The sequence below is a fragment of the Ixodes scapularis genome, unplaced genomic scaffold (genome assembly GCF_016920785.2).
Source record: "Ixodes scapularis isolate PalLabHiFi unplaced genomic scaffold, ASM1692078v2 PGA_scaffold4__175_contigs__length_147842914, whole genome shotgun sequence".
NCBI classification, from domain to species: domain Eukaryota; kingdom Metazoa; phylum Arthropoda; class Arachnida; order Ixodida; family Ixodidae; genus Ixodes; species Ixodes scapularis.
The window spans coordinates 31655689-31676932 of NW_024609879.1; the positions used below are offsets into that span (position 1 = coordinate 31655689).

Genomic DNA, 21244 nt, shown 5'->3' on the forward strand with positions numbered 1-21244 from the left:
AAAAAGAATGTTGTAAAAAAATCTGAAGTTATAGAAAAGTAAGGGTCACTATTTCAAATAACAGCCAATCACGTTTTCTTTTCTTACGTAGTCAGATAATCTAACTGACAACATTTTGATCAAAATAAGTTGTAATTTTAATAGATTACTTTTTCGAGAAACGTGCACCCGACTGAATACGACTTGCTGCCGACGGCCATCTACAGGAAACGTACGCTGAACTAAGTTTTCTTTGCTTTGAAAGCATGCCTGCGGACTAAATATGCCGGGCTATGTTTAACTTGCTGCTGAATGCCGACTGCAGACTAAGTACGCCGACCCAAGTATGAGTCACCGTCGACGACCTCCTGCGTACTGAGTACGCCTGGGTTATCACTCGCAGCCGACAGACACGTGCTACTCCAGGCGACCGTCAGCGGGAGTCGTACTTAATCCAGCTGCCTGTGCCTTCTTTCACCTGCTCATTGTGGCGCTGAGTAAAGGCGTCGGCTTGCTAATCGCATGGTATGGGGTTGGATTTCCATTGAGCCCCCTTGAGATATTGCAGGTTGCGACTAATTGTGCCTGGTTATGTATGAATACCTTATATATGTCTTGTTTGCTCGTGCATCGCCTGCTCTGGGCTAATGCATGTTTTATGTTGCCTCTGCTTGCGTCTAAAGCTCTCCAGCCACATAGGAACGTTGTGTTTTTCGCATCAAATTCAACCCATTAACACCATATATGTAAACATTCCAGTTTCTAATTCGTATCCCAAAATGGCATTCCACAGATGTCATCCCATCGATGAACGGGTGCAAGGTTTATATATTAGGTACTGGGCGGACAGTACGTAAATAACTAACAAAGAAGTGCAGGATGTTTTTATTGCATTTTATTAACGGGCCTTGGACCTTTCGGGTGACCTGGGCGATTAATGCGAGTCGAATTAGGCTTTTACAAAGCATGTATTGTGTTTTTCTTTGTACCGCGATGGTTGTTCTTCCCAAGTTCAGGAGACGTTTGCTCTCCTCGCGCATCTTATGCTTCTGAACTTTGCCGGTCTGAGTCCTCAGGAAAGAGTCCGCGAACAGCACATATTCCGGTACCTTGTGCCAGGGTAGCTGTAATTATAAGGTTTGTTCGGTGTGCATGGCAACTAAGAAAAAAGAACAAAAAAAAAAAAACTCAATAAAGCTTTCTTCCTCCTTTGGTATTCTCTGGTAATACAGGAATAGCGCTGTGCTTCTGAGATCCGCAGTGATAGCAATGCACCGTCATTGCTCGTGACTTGGAATTCGAGCTGCGCAGCCTGTGTAGTGCCATGTCACTGTCCAACATTGAATGGGTTTCCGTCGCGCTCTTCACATCTGCGTCAAGTTATGAGGCAGGTTCAATCGCCTTCTGAAATGTTAAGTGCTTATTTTTAGTGAACAAGTGTCTCTGAACGTCAACTCGTTGAAGGCCACAAGAAAAGAGGTCTCGGAGTGACTCACCTAAGAGGGTTCCGAATTCGCACGTTTACGAAGGGCGTCGTATCTCGGCTGCGAACTGTGAAATGGCTTCATTTTTGTACTGCAACCAATGGTGAAATTTAGCACGCTCGCCAATAACGCACGACCTGGGCGAAAAGTGGCCAAGAAGTAGTTTACGCAATGCGCCAAAAGACGGACGATGGGGTTTCCGGAGCGGTCAAAGACTTGAGGAAGGAGTAAGTTTTTGGACCGATCAAACTCACGAAGGCATCCACTTCGAGGTCTTTCGGAACTATGTTGGCCCGTAAATAGGCTACCAAGTGCTCTTCAAAGTAAATTTAGTCACTGGTAGATTCATCAAACTGTTCTACGTGTCCAATACTTGTGGCTGTGGCAAAGGAGTTGACGACGTTCTCGACGCAGTACCAACCACGGGTGGACCGCAAAAGCACCCGCTGGCAAAAACTCTGTGTCAAATGCCCAGCGGCAAACTCCGTGTCTATTTCGCCCCTCATTCAATGGCCCCAGTTTAAGAAGCCCATCACTCGAGTCTTCGTGTCAGGTGGCCGGGTCTTCAATCTCACGGCGGGGCATTCTGCTTCTAGCAAAGCGTTCACGCGATCATGTACAGCATAATCGTGTCTTTCCCGAGACTCAAGTAAAAAATAACTGAACAATACTTTCCGTTCTTGAGACTAAAACTAAACAGTTTTACGTATTTCACAGTTAGAAGTGAAAATAAGCAAACAATACCTTACATCGCAAAACGTTTGAAGTGAGGGATTTTTTCAATAAGCATTGAACCAAAGCTTTAGTCGGCTTTAAAGCAGGCGCGGATTCACAGATCCAACGAAGTAGGGTCTATCAGCACTGTTAATCAACCGCTAATGGAGCCATACTTATCACAGCGCCAAGCAGCAGTTCTATTTTTCTTGCGTTGTTCTAGTCTAAATCTGCGTGTGAGCTCCTTCCGTGACAGCCGGGTGCATTGCTGATGATGCAGATTTATGCTATTGGGAACCTGTACGTCATTTTAATTTTTTCAGCCGTTCAAGTTAACCTTATACATAGCTTGCAAGTGTCCCCATTGCTTGGTACGGACGGTTATTTCTATTTACTGGTTTCTGCGAACAGCAATTTTTGCGGTCTGCAAATAAGACGGCGAAAAACGAAAGCGGCGAAAATCCCGGCATGGCCGCGAATGACGTCACATGCAAGCAATCTATTGTGTCGTTTCTTTAAATGATCCTTTGTACACCCTTAACAGATAAGTCTACGCCCGAAGAGGGTGAGACGGGGAGAGTGAGGACAGGGCTTTTGGCACGTGAGGGATACGGGACGTGGTAAGTGAGCGTGTGGTTTTTGAAACGTGGGGATGGTGACGCGCACCTTCTGCGACAGGGATTCTGCACGCGGGGTGATCGCGATGCACCCCTTACCACGTGTTGCGTCGGAATGGGCCGTCATCCCGCGGCTTGCTCGACGTCCTCATTGTGATTATGTAGTGCTCGCCCGACTCGGGAAGCAGTAGGAATGACAGTAGCCGAAGAAGTGCCTGGGGATGCCTTAATTCAATGGCTTAATCAAGTGAAGAGTCGCCGGCGTTCCGCGAGCACGTTAACTTAAAACATCTTGTCAAAAGAGGGATAGGGTGCGTTCCGGGGCTGGAAGCAAGTGGAAAATGAGAAAGGTGGCGCGTCACATCGGTTTTCAGTACGCGCGCGAAATACAACTGTCTTAACACTTAAGATTTGGGACTGCACGGAGTTCGAAAGAAAAGCATGCTATAGCCGTCCGAAGACTCGCAAGGGAACGGGACTTGGCAGACAGGAATGTGAGTTTGTAAACTGCTTTGGTTGCAATCGCCACAGGGTGATTCCACGAGAGATTGAACCAGCAGTTCCACTCAACATTTTTATTTCTTTTGGTTTTTATATATGTGATTCGCACTCAAATGAATCGAACTTTTTTGTCTCGAAACCGCGTTTTCACTACGAGAAAAAAAATGTTTTAGGATTGCGCGACGGCCCCGCTCCCACCGCGGACTGCATTAGGTGCCAACTTTGCGTTCCTGTGGAAGGCAGGCAAAGAGCGGTACGTCAAAAATGTTTCCTGTTTCATGTAAAACACCGAAGTGTAAGTCAACTGCATGCAAATATCGTGTGCTTGATGAATTAAAACATATATAAAAAATTCTAACTTTAGACCAAGTGCAACAAACACACTAACTTTCAGGCCTTCTACCTCAATCACCTCAATCTGTATGGCATTAACGAGTTCGAAAGCTACACATAATATAGGCCAGGGCATCTAAATTATTTGTGAAAAATATGGGCTCCAAATAAAAAAACAAACATAAAAAAATCATTTATAAAAAAAAACACATCTTCAAAAAAAAAACTATATTGAAAAAACAAAAGAAAAACAAAAGAAACTCGGTCTCGATTTTATTACAACTCTGGGGTGCAACTCTCCTTAGGGCAGAGAGAAAGAAAGTGCAAAAACATGTTGCATCATTTGCTTGGTACAAAACTTTTAACCGGTCAAAGTGCCGGTTGCAAAGCGTCTTGACTCCGGCGTTTTTTCGTTTCTACCCACTGCTAACTTTTTGTTCTAAAAAATTGCAACTTTCTTTTTTTTTCGCAAATAAGAGAGTTTATGTGTTGTAGCCAGCTGTCAGAGAAGGTATTTTTCCAGATTTCGTTTTGCTTGTGGCGATTGGGAGCGATTGGGATAGAGATAATCACGATTAAAATTGTTACCTATACGCTCATCATAATTATTTAGGTCAATAAAAGCTCACAAATTGGACAAAAATGAACGGTAAGCAAAGGACTGATTAGATGAATAAACAAACACGACAAATGAGATCACGGCAGAAGGTGGCAAACCAGTAAAAAGAATATTCGTATAACCATTGTTTTAGTAATTGTTTTTATACACTTGGTTTTGTTTGATATTATTTAGTTATTTGGTACTTCACCACGCGCACCTTCTGTGATAGGAAAAATCTGTTAGTTTGTAGTTTAAGTACTCGATAATCTGACTGAGTTTGTTTGCCCCGAAACACGCAATTTGCAACGCTGTGAATAATATAAAAAACGTAGAGGGTAGGCTTTAGAAAAGAAAAGGTGGAAGTAGCAGAAGAAAAAAAATGTGCTAAACTTAAAATTCCATGCCTCAAAGTGACCTTTTACTGTTGCCAACTGACTTCTGAAGAGAGTTAGGGTTGATATAAAAATTATTAAAAATAGTACTATAAAAACACACAAAAAGAAAAGAATCATACCTCTTTATTGTGTTTTGTTAAATACTCGGCAACACTCCGGTAACCTCCTGCGCTATTAAATGTTTTACGAAGCAGCGCTCGCGGTCGATGGCGTATTCCTTCCAGTGAGACAATGCTTCCACGCCAGTGAATACACAAAATTGTTTAGAGTAAAAAAATTTTTCCGTTTGTTTCTTTGTTTCACATTGATCTTTCTTCACGGGTTAAGGAGCCGCACACTGTCCTCCCGCATTTTCTGCTTCTGGACTTTTCCGGTCTGAGTCCTCGGGAAGGAGTCCACAAACAGCACGTATTCCGGTATCTTGTACCAGTGCAACTGAAATTATAAAGTTGTTTTGTTTTAATTATGCAAGTGCATTGAACAAAAAAAAGAAGAACTCAGAATATTTTGTTTGTATAATTTGTAATATCGAATAAATATTTTTGTTATCCTCAAGCGATTATCAACCTTAACTATATCCCAGCTCCTGATGGTAGAAAGCTTTCACAAGTTTATTCCCCTTGACTCTGGGCTCCGAATTATCTTTCAAGATATAGGGCCTTGCGAAACTATATTGGTTTAGCTGACATTGTAGGGCGTGCCCTTGAACGTCGGAGGAGTGTCACTACACGCTCCGGGATGCATAGATCGAAATGAAAGTTGAGTAATATGTTCCTACTCTTAGAGGCAACGCTTGACTGTCTGTGTCTTGAGTACAGGTGCGTTTCTTTACAGCCGTGTTTGGGGTAGAATATAGGGTCACTCTTCAAGCATTCAGAATGCTGATGAAGACTGAAGCAGTCTCTCAACAGGTAGGAACTTGTCTAATACCTCCTTTTCCTTGCAAAATGCCTTGATGTCTTCTGGGGATAAGGTTTTATTTGGTTTCAGTTTGATCCAGACACATACTCGTTCAACTGTCTGCTCGTCCGGTACTCCAATCACCTGTCAAAACAAAATTAGAAGGAATTTTAATTTAGTTTCTAATGTTTTATGTAAGCTCCAAACTTGCTTTTATCTGTATGCAATAAAGGAAGGGTATACTGTTTAAAGATCATCGATACTGGTTCCGTATATTGTCACGGGTGGTGACCAAAAACCAATAAATAAACAGGAAGAAATAAACGTTTAATGTGGCGAACTTGTGCCAAAAATAAAAGGGTACAAAAGATAATAACAGAGCGTCGCGGGCGTCGAAGTCGGCGTAACAGCAGAGTCGAACGCTGGGGCGAGACTGACTCGGCTTGCCTTGCGGAATCCCTTATGTACCCTCGTGGGTTTCTGGAACGTTCGGCGTAGAAGGTTCGGCGCGTGGAACATTCTAACCTCGAATCAGCAAGACGGTTCTTGAATTCACCAGAACCTTACATTACAATGTCAACAAAAATGCGTCTCCGCGGCCAGGAATCGAACCCTGGCTTTCAGCGTGGGAAGCAAGCACGATAACCGTTAGGCCACGCGCGCGCTGCCTGCTTGGCCAGCTGCGCGCGCGGCATTACTCCCCCCTTTAAAAAAGTGCATCGTCCCGATGCAACACAAAAACAAAGCAAAGCAAATAAAAAGGACGGTAAACTAAAGAGTCATTTGGAACACCTAGGGTCCACAGTCCTATCGAGCGTAGTACGGCTTCAGTCGCACGACGTGGACGACTTCCGGTCGTGGAGGGCGGCGTGAGGAAGTCCGTGTTCCGTCTGGCATCAACTCGTAGTTCAGATCACCGAGTCGACGAAGCACTTTGTAGGGTCCAAAGTAGCGTTTCAGGAGTTTCTCGCTGAGACCACGGCGGCGGATCGGTGTCCATACCCACACCCTCTCTCCGGGCTGGAAGTGGACGTCCCGACGACGAAGGTTGTAGCGGCCAGCGTCGACACGTTGTTGAGCCTTAATCCGGAGTCTGGCGAGCTGACGGACTTCTTCTGCCCTTTGGGCAACCACCTGGGCGTCGTCGCTTGCGTCGACTGCCGGTTCGTGGGGTAACATAGCGTCCAGCATTGTCGTTACCTTGCGCCCATGCACCAGTTGAAAGGGTGTCACTTCGGTGGTCCCTTGTACGGCCGTGTTATAGGCAAATGTGACGTACGGCAACACCTCGTCCCATGTCTTGTGCTCCACGTGGACGTACATGGAGATCATGTCGGCGATGGTCTTGTTGAGTCTCTCCGTTAGCCCGTTGGTCTGCGGGTGGTACGCCGTGGTGCGACGATGGCTGGTGTGGTTGAGACGAAGGACTTCCTGCGTCAGCTGGGCCATGAATGATGATCCACAGTCTGAGATCAGTACTTCGGGAGCGCCGTGCCGGAGGACGATGGACTCGATGAAAAATTTCGCGACTTCAACAGCCGTTCCTGATAGAAGGGCTTTGGTCTCGGCGTACCGCGTGAGATAATCGGTTGCGACGATGATCCATCGATTTCCTTGCGTCGACTGTGGGAAAGGTCCGAGTAAATCCATACCGATTTGCTGGAATGGGGCAGATGGCGGCGCAATAGGCTGAAGAAGTCCTGCCGGTCTCGTCGGTGGCTTCTTCCGTCGTTGACACTCGTGGCAAGATCGGGTGTAGTGGTGCACAGTCTTCGCAAGCTTGGGCCAGTAGTATTTTTCGCGTATCCTGGCAAGAGTCCTGCTGTAACCAAGGTGTCCCGCCGTCGGGTCATCGTGGCAGGCTTGAAAAATTTCTTCTTGAAGACTGGAACCAACAGCCACGCCGTGCTGTTGTCGCTAAAGGTCTTCTTGTAGAGCACACCTTGTCGGATGGAGAAGGTTGGCAGTGTTCGTACAAAACTCCGCGGAACGGCGCTTCCTTGTCCCTCTAGGTGCTCGATGAGTGCTCGCAGCTCAGGGTCGTCTCGCTGGAGTGGTGCCATGTCGCTGACATCCAGAGCGCCGAGAAAACACTCATCGTCGTCCTCTTTGGTGCAGGAAGGACCGGCCTCGACTGGGGCCCTCGACAGGCAGTCGGCATCATTGTGCTTCCGGCCGGACTTGTACACCACGGTCATGTCGAACTCCTGCAGTCGTAGGCTCCACCGAGCGAGGCGTCCGGAGGGGTCTTTCAGATTCGCCAGCCAGCAGAGGGAGTGGTGGTCTGTGACCACGCGAAAAGGACTTCCATACAAATATGGGCGAAACTTTGTTATTGCCCAGACGACAGCAAGGCACTCCTTTTCAGTCGTTGAATAGTTCGTCTCCGCGTTAGACAGCGTCCCACTTGCGTATGCGATAACTCGCTCTGCACCGTCCTGCACTTGGACTAGTACCGCACCCAGTCCGGTGTTACATGGCGTCGGTGTGGATCTCGGTTTCACCAAACTGGTCGAAATGGCCAAGAATCGGGGGCGTCTGGAGTCTTCGTTTGAGCTCGTCGAATGACCTTTGGTGTTCTGTCCACTCGAACTTTACGGCGTCCTTCGTGAGGTGTGTCAGCGGTGCGGATAGTTTGGCGAAGTCTCGAACAAAGCACCTGTAACAGGCAGAGTCCGAGAAATCTTCTTACTGCCTTTTTGTCAGACGGCTGCGCAAATGCAGCTACGGCGCGGGTTTTCTCGGAGACAGGTAGAACACCTTTGTAGTTCACGACGTGGCCGAGGAACTTTAGTTCCCCATAGGCGAACCGACACCTTGTTGGCTTGAGTGACAGGCCGGCGGTCTTGATGGCTTGAAGCACGGATCGAAGTCGTCTGAGGTGTTCGTCGAAATCTCGTGTGAATACCACGACATCGTCCAGGTAGACGAGGCAGCTCTGCCATTTCAGACCTGCCAGCACGGTGTCCATGACACGCTGAAAGGTGGCTGGTGCTGTACAAAGTCCGAACGGCATCACTTTGAATTCGTACAGTCCGTCGGGAGTGACGAAGGCAGTTTTCTCCCGGTCACGTTCGTCGACTTCAATCTGCCAGTAACCACTCTTCAGGTCCATCGACGAAAAATATTGGGAGTGGCGCAGTCGGTCTAACGTATCGTCGATGCGGGGGAGTGGATAGACTTCCTTCTTCGTCACAGCGTTCTGTCGACGATAGTCCACGCAGAACCGCAGGGTCCCATCCTTCTTCTTTACAAGGACGACTGGGGACGCCCATAGACTTCTTGAGGGTTGAATGATGTCGTCGTCGAGCATCTCCTGGACTTGATCTTGAATCACTTTCCTCTCCTTTAAGGAGACTCGATACGGCGACTGGTGGACAGGGAGTGCGTCGTCGTCAGTAATAATGTGATGTTTCGCCATTGGTGTTTGGCGAACTTTCGATGTCGTGGCAAAACAGTCACTGTATTCGGCGAGGAGGTCAACCAATTGCCGGCGCTTCGGAGCCGGGAGCTCGGGGTCGATGTCTGGCGGCGGCGGCGTCGTACTCTTCTGCTGTGGCGACGAGGTTTCCTCCGAGATTGCGGTGACCACGGCTGGCGCCTGAAGCTCCTCGATGTGGCCCACGGTGGTACCCTTCGTTAGGTGCTGCGGCTCCTCTCGAAAGTTCGTCACAAGAACAGTTGCACGTCTTTCTTGGAGATCCGTCACGCCTCTTGCGACACCAATTCCTTTTTCGAGGAGCAGTTGGACGCTGCCTTCCAGAAGAGCTTCACCGTGCATGGCTGCGTCGGTTATAACGGTGACGAAAACACTCGACCGCGGCGGTAGGTTCACATGGTCGGTGATAACTCGGATCGCGGTTGACGTCGTGTTGATCTCCACCGTCGGCACGACGGGCTTTCGAAGCGTCAACTGGTTTGTAGCGAGGTCGATGACGGCGCCATACTCGCAGGGAAAGTCCATTCCGAGGATAACGTCCCTCGAACAGTCTTTCAGAACGACGAACTTCACAGGGCACGTCTCACCGTGGATCTCGACGCGAGCAGTGCACCTCCCGACTGGTGTGATGAGGTGCCCTCCGGCGGTTCGTATTTGAGGTTCATCCCACGGCGTCGTGACTTTTCGAAGGCGGCGGGAGAGCCTCCCACTCAAAACTGAGTAGTCTGCTCCGGTGTCCACGAGTGCCGATGCGTCGTGGCCGTCGATGATGACGTTTAGGTTGTTGGACACCGTTTCAGGAGCGTCGTTTCGGTCTCCGGTAGCGTTCCAGTGGGGGCCCTCCGACGTTCGTGGAGGATCTTGGCGTCGGTCGTCTTCGGCAACTCCACCTCCAGGGGTTGCCGCGCCTAGTTTCCCCGGCGTGGAGCGAGGGGCGACAGGCTTTCACGTCGGGGTCGGTGCATCGGCGAAGCTGGACGTCGTGGTGAATTCACGTCGGGGTCGGTGCATCGGCGAAGCTGGATGTCGTGGTGAAGGCGATCGGAACTCTCGGCGGGACCCAGGCTCGGGGGACTGGGGTCGTCGCAAGAACTCGTCGATCTCCCGAGGGCCTTCAGCATACCTGGGGCGCGGGACGCTTGGGTGGAATCCGCGCAGCCTGAGTCGTCGGTATGGGCATCGGCGGTACGCATGGTCAGCTTCCCCGCAGTGGTAACGCAGCGGGCGTCGGTCGGCCGTCCTCCAGACGTCTGTCTTCCTCGGCGCAGGTCGGTCTGGGTGAACGTGCGCCTGATCTTCCTGTCGTCGGGGATATTGCGGCATTGGGGCGTCTCTTCGGTGTGGCGCCGCGGCTTGGCGGGGAGCTTGCGGCGTTCGTCGGGCTATGGCAGCGTAGCTCAACGTCGGTTCCTCCGGTGCCACCGTGGTGACGGGAACCTCTGGTTGGAGCGCCCGTTGTGCTTCCTCGCGCACAGCCTCGGCAATAGAGAGTGTCGCTGGACGACTTGCGGCTGGCAGCAACTGGCGGAGTTCCTCCCGGACGACCTCCCGGATAATTTCGCGGATGTCCGTACCAGGAGCGTTCTCGCCGCCAAGCAGCGCGGTTGCAGCGACACTTGGATGTCGCTGGTAGTGGGAAGCGCGCGCTTGGAGGGCGCGCTCGATGTTTGTCGCCTCGGTGACGAAGGCTTCGACGGTGCCCGGCGGGTTGCGCACGAGGCCTCCAAAGATGTCGTCTCTCACCGCGCGCATGAGGACCCGCAGCTTCTTGTCGTCTGTGGCTCGTGGGTCGGCACCGGCGCTCAGGCGGAGGACATCTTCTACGAAGCTTGTGATGCTTTCGTCGGGGCCCTGCGTTCGAATTCGGAGGAGATCTTCTGCCTTCTTCCGTCGGTGTAGGGTGGCGAACGCCCGCTGCCACTCGGCCACACAGATGTCCCACGACGTAAGCGAAGCCTCGTGATTCTCGAACCAATGCCTCGCAGTACCCTCCAGCGAAAAGTAGAGGTTTTGGAGGCACTGCTCCGCAGTCCATCCGTTGTGCCGCGCCACACGCTCGTAGTGCTTGATCCAGTCTTCGACATCCTCATGGATCTCGCCGTGGAAGGGAGTCGGCGCACGGGGAGCGGCGGGCAGGTAGACGACGGGAGGAGCGGCGGGGGTCGGCGACTGGTCGGCCATCGTCGCCTTTGTTGGCTGCTTGGTCCTGGGCGGCAGAAGTCCGAATTCCGGGTGTAGGCCTTGGGTGCGACGACTGAACCGGATCTCGGTAGTGCCTTCGTCGGTTCTTCGTGGGTTTGGCGTCGGACTTGCACTGCGAACCCTCGGCGGGGAACGCTGCACGAGCATGCGTTACCCCGCACCTCCACCAAAATGTCACGGGTGGTGACCAAAAACCAATAAATAAACAGGAAGAAATAAACGTTTAATGTGGCGAACTTGTGCCAAAAATAAAAGGCTACAAAAGATAATAACAGAGCGTCGCGGGCGTCGAAGTCGGCGTAACAGCAAAGTCGAACGCTGGGGCGAGACTGACTCCGCTCGCCTTGCGGAATCCCTTATGTACCCTCGTGGGTTTCTGGATCGTTCGGCGTGGAAGGTTCGGCGCGTGGAACATTCTAACCTCGAATCAGCAAGACGGGTCTCGAATTCACCAGAACCTTACATTACAGTGTCAACAAAAATGCGTCTCCGCGGCCAGGAATCGAACCCTGGCTTTCAACGCGGGAAGCAAGCGCGATAACCGTTAGGCCACGCGCGCGCTGCCTGCTTGGCCAGCTGCGCGCGCGACAATATTTACAATATATCAGGTGCATCTAAAATTTAAGTCTGTCCATTCAGGTCACTTCAGCCGCTTGTTGAAATACTCGCTTTTTACTATTTTTAATTTCTACGTTTTTTTAAACCATTCTTTGATTAGTGTGTGTTGAATGTGATCATGCATATTTCCGTTTCTTGCTTAATAGTGTTTTTGGAAAAGGACCAGAAGTGCACCAATCGTGGGACCTGGTGGTTGTTTTGGTCACTTTAATTATGATTTTTTAATATGTATTAATATTATTCTTAATATTATTAATAATAATCAATTATCCTTATTATTATAATTATTATTAGGTTCCTAGGTATCTACTTTGATTGTGATTTAGCCTGGAACAAACATATGCCTTACTTCTGCCAACGGTTGCGAACGATTTCTTGTTTAATGTATAGCTTAAAGTGTTTTGTACCTTTATCGATAAAATAAAGAATTATGCACTCGCTGGCGTAAAGTTTACTGAGGCATGGCATTACAGTCTTATTCAGTTGTTATCTTGTATAGCACACAAGAATCGACCGCATCTTGCGTGGTCTTCCAAAAAGCGTTGCTTACCACACGGAATGCTCATCGAGTGATAACGCTTGAACTACCATCGATCTTCTCTTCATATCTAGAAACGGTCATCTGGAAACACTTCTGGGGGCGCGAGTTTAAAATCATTTCGACACCGATCCGTGAGCTTCGAGCAGCTCCACTTTTCCATACCCCAAGAGTGAGAACTTGCAATGGTGAAAGTATGCGCAAATAGTATGTGCCGAACGTTTTCAATACGATTCCAGACACTTTACTTTCCCTGACTTCCAACAAAACATTCAAGAAAAATCTTAGATCTTTGTTTTCTTACGTGTTGCGACAGCCATCACAATAGCAGTGGGAAGCGTGCCTGGGCAACTATACTCTCCTTTTTTTATTTTAAATTCTACACACAACCTTGATGCTTGGCTCCAACGTTTTAAAAAATTCAGGCACATTTTTTTTTTTTGCCTTTGTGCTATTTTTTTATTTTTTTATATCAACACAGGCTTTCATATTTTGCTCTTTTCCCGTAATGTAAATGTTCCCTAAAGAAATCTTCGAACCTTGGAAGCTGTGTCGTAAAAAAACGTCAAAAAGTGCGTGCGTGTTTTTTTTTCTTGCTTGTACGAATACGATTGCTAACTCTTCTCAGCCACAACCTCGAGAGGCGCTTTCCTATTTTTGTAGTGATGCGCAAATGAAAACGTGCGTGCGTGTGTGCATTTTGTATTACTTAATTTTTTTTATATATATTTTACCTTTTCCACCTTTCAATGAACTGCACTTTTTTTTTTCCAACGGAACTGTAATATTTCGATGCTCGCGAATTTTTCAAATTTTGTTTATTGAGCTGCATTTCTTACTCCTGTTTGATATTTTCTTTGTGTAATCTCTGGAATCGGTCTTACAAGCCCTAGCTGGCTTTGACCAGTCCGACATTGACCCTGCCAGATCTGAATTCCTTAATAAATTATTATTATTATTATTATTTATTAATATTATTATTATTATTATTATTAAGGAGAAGAAGAAGTGGTTGGGTTCAGGCGCTCCTCTCTATTGTGCTGTATTTTATCCTAAAACCGTGCTCTGAGGGCCCAAATATTTCCTGTAGCGTTTTTTGCGGAGAAACTAGACCTCGTTTCTCTACAGGTATAAGGACAGGATCCCCTTCGTGCCTTGAATTTCGCCCCCTAAATGCCCCAACTGTGGTACTGATCAACGCTGATCATCGCATCACACTACCGAGTCTGCTACCTGAGCAAGGCCTTCCAGTTCAACTCGATCGATGTCAGCGATCTTTATCCCCCTTGTGAGGTATTGCAGTCTTCTGCAACCTGGCGCAAGATTAACGATAGGCCTATCAGCGATCAAACCTTCCTTGCCGGTAACCGAGTGCGAATACCTATTTTCTCGGTGACCGTTCAAGCTGTGAACAATTTTTGTCGGTGTTGCTTTTTTTAGGTGTGCTTACGTTTCCTTGGCATATTTTTTATATCCACATCAGCCTATAACTATGTCTGCTTTTTGTGACGCCTGCGTAAAATACATTTGCCAGGCCAGCCGTCACATGACGTGCTTGGTTTGCGCGGAGGACTACTATCTGTGGAAAACGCGTCCTGCAAGTGCGATAACCTTCCAGCCAAGGTGTCTACCCACGGGAAGGACATGCATGACTTTCGGTCGGAGGTGGGGACCCAGAAGACCACGGTTTCAGAGCAGGCACAGACTATTGAAAGCCTGCAAACGGAGATGAACGACGCTGAACAACGGAGTCACCTCCAAGATATAGAAATTTATGAATTAAGTGTCACACCTGGTGAGTCTTTGCCCTCCGTCTTAGTGGGGCTCGCATACAAGCTTGGAATTGAAGGACACCAACCATCCGCCGTGGTCTCCACCTCCATTTACAGGCTACAGGCAAAGCGAGCAATAAACCCTTCTGTTTACGTGAAGTTGGCATCCGTCACCACTAAAGACAGATGGATGCAGGCGCGTGTCTTCACGGACAATGCTCCAGATGATTTCGCTGATCCCTTGGACATTAGGGTTGAGGGCGCAGCTGAACGGCGTGGGTGCAGCGACGCCAGGAACTCGGTGATAGTGGGCGGCTCGTGCTTGAAGGGCACGTTCGATGTTGCTGGCCTCCGTGATGAAACCTTAGACGGTGGTAGGCGGGCTCCGAACAAGGCGTTTGAAGATGTTTTCCTTCACGTCGCACATAAAGACCCGCAGCTTTTTCTCTTCGGGAGCTTTTGGGTCGGCGCGATTCATCAGGGGGAGAACGTCGTCGACGAAGCTTGTGACGCTCTCTGTTGGCCCTTTAATTTTGTTCGCAGACGTTCTTCCGCACGCTGTCGTCGCTGCTGGTTGGTAAAGGGGCGCCGCAGCTCGGCTCGGAATTCTTTCCACGATGAAATCGACGCTTCGTAGTTCTCGTACCAGGTGAGGGCCGAGCCTTCCAAAGCAAAGAACACGTTCTCCAGACTCTGGTAAGTGGTCCATCTATTTCGGCTGGCTACATGTTCATAGTGCAGAACCCAGTCCTCCACGCCCCCGTGGATCCCGCTATGGAAGGTGGTCGGGGTTCGCTGGGAGACGGGCAGGTAGACGACAGCGGCGGCGGTCGGGGTCTGCGACGACTGGTGGTCCATCGTCGGCCTCGTTGGTTGCTTGGTCTCGTTTGGCAGCACTCCGTATTTCTGGTGTAGGCCCTGGATGCGGCAACTTACTCGGGTTGCGATGGTGTCTTCGTTGGGTCTTCCTGGGATTGGAGTCAGACTTGCACTGCGGGCGCCCAGAGGGGTAAGCTGCAAGGACATGCGTTACCCCGCAGCTCCACAAAAATGCCACACATGATCAGGCGAGGAAACAAAGAATAATTGAAGAAACTGAAAGGAATAAGGGGACCAACTGGTGCCCAAAAATACAAAAGAGAAATAGAATGCAACAGCAGAGCATCGCGGACGTCGAAGTCGGCGTAACAGCAGAGTCGAACGCTGGGGTGAGACTGACTTCGGCTTGCCACGCGAAACGCCTTTTGTAGCCGCGTGGGTTTCTGGAACATTCCTCCTATAATGTTCGGCACGTAAAACATTCGCAACTCGATCAAATGAGAATGTTCTTGAACTTACGAGAACACCAAGTTGAAAGAACAAATACAAACTAATTCGCTGGAATCGAACCCAGTCCTCTCGCGCGACAGCCGATCGCGTAAACCCTTCGGCCACGCACACGATCCCTGGGCAACGCGCGTGGCGATATTCGTAAACGATATTCGAACGCCTATATTTTGAGCGGATGCCTATAGTTGCCGTGGCAAATGCTCGATTCTGGAGAGCGCTTCGAAATCCGACAGCGAGGAGCTCAGCGTTTCTTGTGGTATCTGCCGCACTCATTACGTTGCCGGTTTTTCCACGGTCAATATTTGGGTGGCTATCAGCTTCCCCACTCAGTAGCTTCGACGTGTTGCAACCTCGGCTTTTCAACCGCCGTAGAGTCAGTCATTTAGGCAGCCTCGGCGCGTGGGCCTCGATGATCACTTGTGATCGCGGATAGGATTATTCCTATTTGCTTGTGCGATGACGAATCGCCACGACAGCGACGCCGATTAAGAGCATCCGAATGACCAGCAAAAAATCTGCCATGACGAAGACACCGCAGGATGAAACACATCTTAGACGACCGACAAGCGGCTGGGAACAGAACACGACTTGTGTGATTGGTCTGCTTTGTCGTCCCAAGAAGCAAGAGATTCAACATGGCCTAGGGTGGTTTAATGTGCGCATTGCTTAGGGTGATGACATCTGATCATTCAGTTCCGGACACTTATTCTTTCGTTGTGTTCTGAAGCGCGTGAAAAGGTGTCTTCCTGCACGTTGTTATTGTTGACAGCGCTATTGCGACATTTTGTTTACGGCGATTTCTTTGTCGTTTTTTTAGTGCGTACTGTCGGCATCGTGTGCTACGAAGGATGTTATCACACTATATAAAAGGGCATGGAGACATTTTAACGTGGACAACTCTACATTGGTTTTGTACATCAAACCCTTGCGACTGCGTCGACAACTCTACATTGGCTTTGTACATCAAATCCTTCCGACTGTGTTGAAGCCCTCACCGCTTCAATGAGTGAAACGTGCGTACAAGGAGTGGCATTGGTGTCGGGAAACCAACAACCTCATAACATTTTTCTAAAACTTCGCCACCATCTACCAGGTGGGATCTGGTTATCGTGCCACTAACCTTAAAATATCAGCATTCACCGATGAATGATTGATACTTTCGGGTGCAAATGGAACAATGTTTTTACCTAAGCAAAAAAAAAACGCACACGAAGGTTGTTTTTTTCTAAACACACGTTTTTTATGTAGAAAAGTCGACGCAGCACTGAGTCGACGCAGCAATTAGTAGAAAAGTCGACGCAGCAATTAGTAACTTTACTCTGATTACAGCGCCAAATGTAGCGAAAAAAATGGCACTAATTTTAACCGACGATGGTTTGGGGCGATGATAATTATCCGTGAATAAGGAAAACCAGAGGGACAAGGGACAAACGCAAATCTGTCCCTTGTCGCCCTGTACGCCTTTTCCAGAGATAATTATCGTCATTCTTCTCCAGCTCGCTTGCACCTTTGCATCAGAGAATCCTGGGGTGACACCAGAAGATATGGTGTGCTCCCCAGCAGTGGCTGGTGTATTGAGCACAACAGCTGGGTGTGTCCAACAGAAATGCTGATGTTCCGCACACCAGCCTGGTGGGCACACCTAGAGAGTCTGATGTCACACCCTACGGGCTCATATGCCAACCATGCGGCCTGGTGTGCACATTACGCAGTCTGATATGGCACCAGTGTTGTATTTTTGTTCACTTCCCTACTGAAAAAAACCATTTGGCACCTATATAGAAATAAACGGGTCCATACCGGTAACAGTTTAACCATACCGGTCACCAGTTTGTCAAACGGGTCGCCCGTATGGCTCAAAGGGGTCCAGCGTATGAGCCATAACGGTCACCGATTTGGACAAACAGGTCACTCCTTTGGCAAAAGGAGTGACCTGCTTGGCTGCCAACAGGCGGCTGGCAGTATGTTCAAATAAATAAAATAAATAAAAACGGGTCACTCGTCTGGGCAAATGGGCGACTCGTTTGGGCAAAGTTGTCGCACGTTTGCTCAAACCGGTGACCATGTTGCAAACTGCACCGGTTTAATCAAACGGCTCTCCGAAGCCCGTTAGCTTTCGAACGTACAGATAGGCGGCGTGGGCACGGCTAACGTTTCAGCCGTGGCAGCCAATGTTTCCGGAAGGCTGGGAGCGCCGGTTCATCGATTTCAGATCGTCCGCGTAATGCAAGTAATTATATTTATATTTCAATTGCGCTGATGTTCGCTTATACTGCAACTAAAACTAACACCTTTTTTTTTGTTGTTGTTGTTTTACGTAAACGCGCGACGTTGGTGAGCCGATATTTTTGACAGAACTTTAAAACTTTGTCCATCTTTGTTGCCTCAATTTGCTTATTCAGCTCGAATCTCTCTCGCAGAAGACGCGACCGCGTGAAAGAATGTACGTTTAGACTCCGTTTCACTTTAATTCAAGACGCAGCGAAGGTAGCACGCGTACACGCGGCTGCAAGAACATCGAGCATTGCGAGAGCACGCCCGCCGTTGCAGCAGTCGAACTACGAGCTCGAGCTGAGTATTTTCTTCGTTCGGGCGCAAGCCGAGCTTCTGGCCGCCCCGCCGCCATTCCCAAAATTCGAGCATGCTAAAATGCTCGCGCGCGTGTGTTTTTTTTTTTTTTTTGAGGTTACAAAAACACATCTCTCTGGAATGCCTGGGGAGAGGGAGAGGGGCTGTCCCCTGTGGTCCTCGCCCCCTCCCTCCTCTCTTGTCACCCATCACGTGACCCACAGCCGCGCGCGAGCTACACGCTGATAAGCATCGAGATCCGGAAGGGTGCGCCTAGCAGCCGCTTTTTTCTTTGTCTGCTTGTTGTCAGTTCCAGCTCGAACTTAGCGCATCCACCTGCTTCGATCTGTCGCCTAACACTGCGGTCTTATTAGAATGTCTCTCGACAACGTATTGGATGTGCACCAAAGCTATCAGTGTTCGAAACGTCCTAGGTCTATATCGGCAACAAGCGATTCTTCAAAGAAGTCAGGAATTCTTGCGGTTTGGTTGGGTTCGGCAACTGGACAGCTTGTGCGCCACATCGTGTTGAAACTTCCAAGAAGCCGTTCCCTCTCATTTGTGTTTGTGTGGTTGTCCTGCTTTGACCGTGTCGACAAATATCACGGATTACATCTTTCAAGTCCGCTATTTTTATGGTAAGTGCACTGCAACCTACTTCTTGGCAACGATTGACTGTTCTTCTACTCGTACTCTTCCAGATTATCTATATAATTATGCAGCCACTATTCTCGCGGCAGCCGGGCGAATAATTTCCCGAAAGCCTACCTTCATAGTCTAGAATTACCTTGGTTCATGTTTGGTTTGATATCTTCTCAGTTGTATAAAAGCTTAGAGTGCCTCTCACATTTCACAGATCGCTTGCACGTTTGTACTTGTCTACAGAAGACGTAATAAACTTTGAGGAGAATTGAAAACAATCTTTTGTGTCTGTTTACCTGTCCATTTGCAAGCACCTACGTGAGCATATTTGTTCTACGTGTTTCCTCCATGTTATAAATAGGTTTATGAGTTTCGGAACGTCTTAAATAAGTTTAAGATAACCAACCTACCAGACGATCCCCGTTTAGGGCTAGCGCATAATTTTCCGATTCGAATGGCACGTTCAAACGTGTGGTCACGTGCAAGGTCGAACGGGCACCTGTATCAAACGGGCACCTGTATCAAACGGGCACCTGTATCAAATGGGTACCGTTTCGAGCGGGTACCGTTTCAAACGGCTACCCGTATCCCATAATCACGTTTGATCCAAACGGGTCGACAAGTTTGCACCCGTTTGATTTACCAGTTTGCCACCCGTTTGAATTTCAAATGGTTTTTTTCAGTAGGGTTTTCCCCCGTCCGCGAGGGTGTTTTTGTTTAGTTTCTGTAACGCCCCTCCCCCCGACGTGGCGCCTCGTTTCCTCTCGTCTTGGTTGTTGCCGGAGACCCCGTGGCGGGCTCCTTTGTGCTCAAAAAGTGTCGCCCTCGTCCTCAGCAATTTCCTGGGCGGCCTTGAGTCTTCAGGCGCTCGCGTCTTCGGTGGTTTCCATCCCCCTTCCCGCCAGTATTCTTGTTAAAGTTTTTGAAAATAAAGGAGTCTTCTCTTTGAGTCGAAGCTGAAAAGATATGTGTTGGTGGGCTTTCCTGACTTCCGACGAGCTAAAAATATTTAGACATGGTCTGGTACCAAAACAACAAGAAAATCTAGTAATTATTGCAGTTTTTGGTGCCGAAACCCGGAAATTAACGGCCAGATCATGCCTACGAGCCAGGAGGGCGTCGACTGCCTGAAGCGAAACAGGACTACCCTGCGAGCCGCCACAGAAAGATCACCAACGAGATTGGCGTTATGCTGGCCACGGATCCAACCGACATCGGTGAGCTCAAAGAAAGATTTGATATTCTTCTACTTAAAGAGGCTTCCCTGAAAGAGCTGGAAAAGAAAATCGAGCCATCTGTCGAATATGATACCTTAGAAGAGGAGATAACTGGCGCGGAGGGGTAGACGGAACAGATCAGCCTAACTAACCCACGAGTCAACCGCAAGCTGAAAGGTCAAGAATTGCGGAACCACAAGGCTTCCGGTTCTTCGACGCAGGGCAGTGGCTCTGGACAAGCTACAGTTGATCACGTCCAAGTCCTTACTACTGTAAAACTTCCGAAGCTTTATTGTTGTGCTTTTCTGCTTTCTCAAATTAAGAAATTATGACAGCAGCATACTTAAGTCCAACTTATCATTGTACATTTTTTGTGAGTAAAGCAACACCGTCAACAGGTGCTCTGGTCAACGAAACCTAAAGTCACACCAGAACACCAGATTGCTGGTGTCACACCAGAACATCAGAACACCAGATTGCTGGTGCCAAAATGTCCCAAATCACATCTGTGAAAAAGCCTGGTCTCATATCAAGTCACACCAGCCCTCGGCTTGGTGTATTTTTCACTAGTGTTCAATTGTACTATGATGGATGGTGTGGTGATTTATTGAACAGAGGAAAACAAGTCGAGGCCGCGCTGTCGAAAACCAAGCCTTTGTAACTAACGAACCTATACATACACATCTGGCACTGTCTGCCGTACTATCAGAACCATACCTGCGCCTCCTCCAGGTCCGGGTGAGTGCTGAGGACATTCTCAATCTCCAGCGGCGGCACTTTCAAGCCCCTGTAGTTGATCATCTCTTTGATGCGGCCCAGGTATGTGAGCCGACCATCCTCGCTCATTGAACCCTCGTCACTGCGAATGCATGTTCACACCGAAAAACATATTCTAAAAAGCCCTCCCATTTTATTTTATTTGAAATTCAATCACGTATTGAAGGCATAACAAAGAATATTGGTTTTGTTCGACTTAAATCGCATATACAACATAAACGACAAATACAGAATTGCGTTGTCACTCTTAAATATCCCTTAAAAACAATGAACTCGCCAAATCATTCAGTTTAAGTGAAGAGTCAAAACAATTATTTCACAAAAAAGAAAAGAAATTAGTAACTGCAAGGTGCAGGCATCGTCAAGTCCTCCAAATCAATAACCTCTAAAGGTACAAAATAAAAACACAAACAAGAAGAGGTGCTATGATCTCTAATCTCCGGTTTTGTCTGCCCCAGTGAATTGTTTCACATAAATATATTACCATCTTATTAACGTGGTATAACTCTGCTTCAAAAAAAAGTTACAAAAAAACTTTCCATGTAGCGAACAGCTGTGCAGGAATACACAAGATAGTAGACTGTAGAACCCGGTATCATTTATGAGTTGAATTTCAAA

At 48.4% G+C, this 21244-nt stretch overlaps 1 protein-coding gene across 1 annotated transcript in view; it reads right to left on the bottom strand.

Annotated features, from left to right (window-relative positions):
* Positions 1 to 4795: 4795 nt before the first annotated feature.
* Positions 4796 to 21244, bottom strand: part of LOC121837738 (putative acyl-CoA synthetase YngI) — a 54087-nt gene continuing 37638 nt past the window's right edge. The window contains exons 7-9 of the mRNA XM_042293532.1: positions 20567 to 20708; positions 5555 to 5668; positions 4796 to 5059 (exon numbers count right to left, since the gene is read on the bottom strand). Coding sequence (XP_042149466.1) covers positions 4940 to 5059; positions 5555 to 5668; positions 20567 to 20708 — 376 coding nt within the window. The 3' untranslated portion in view covers positions 4796 to 4939. The remainder of the gene's footprint in view (positions 5060 to 5554; positions 5669 to 20566; positions 20709 to 21244) is intronic.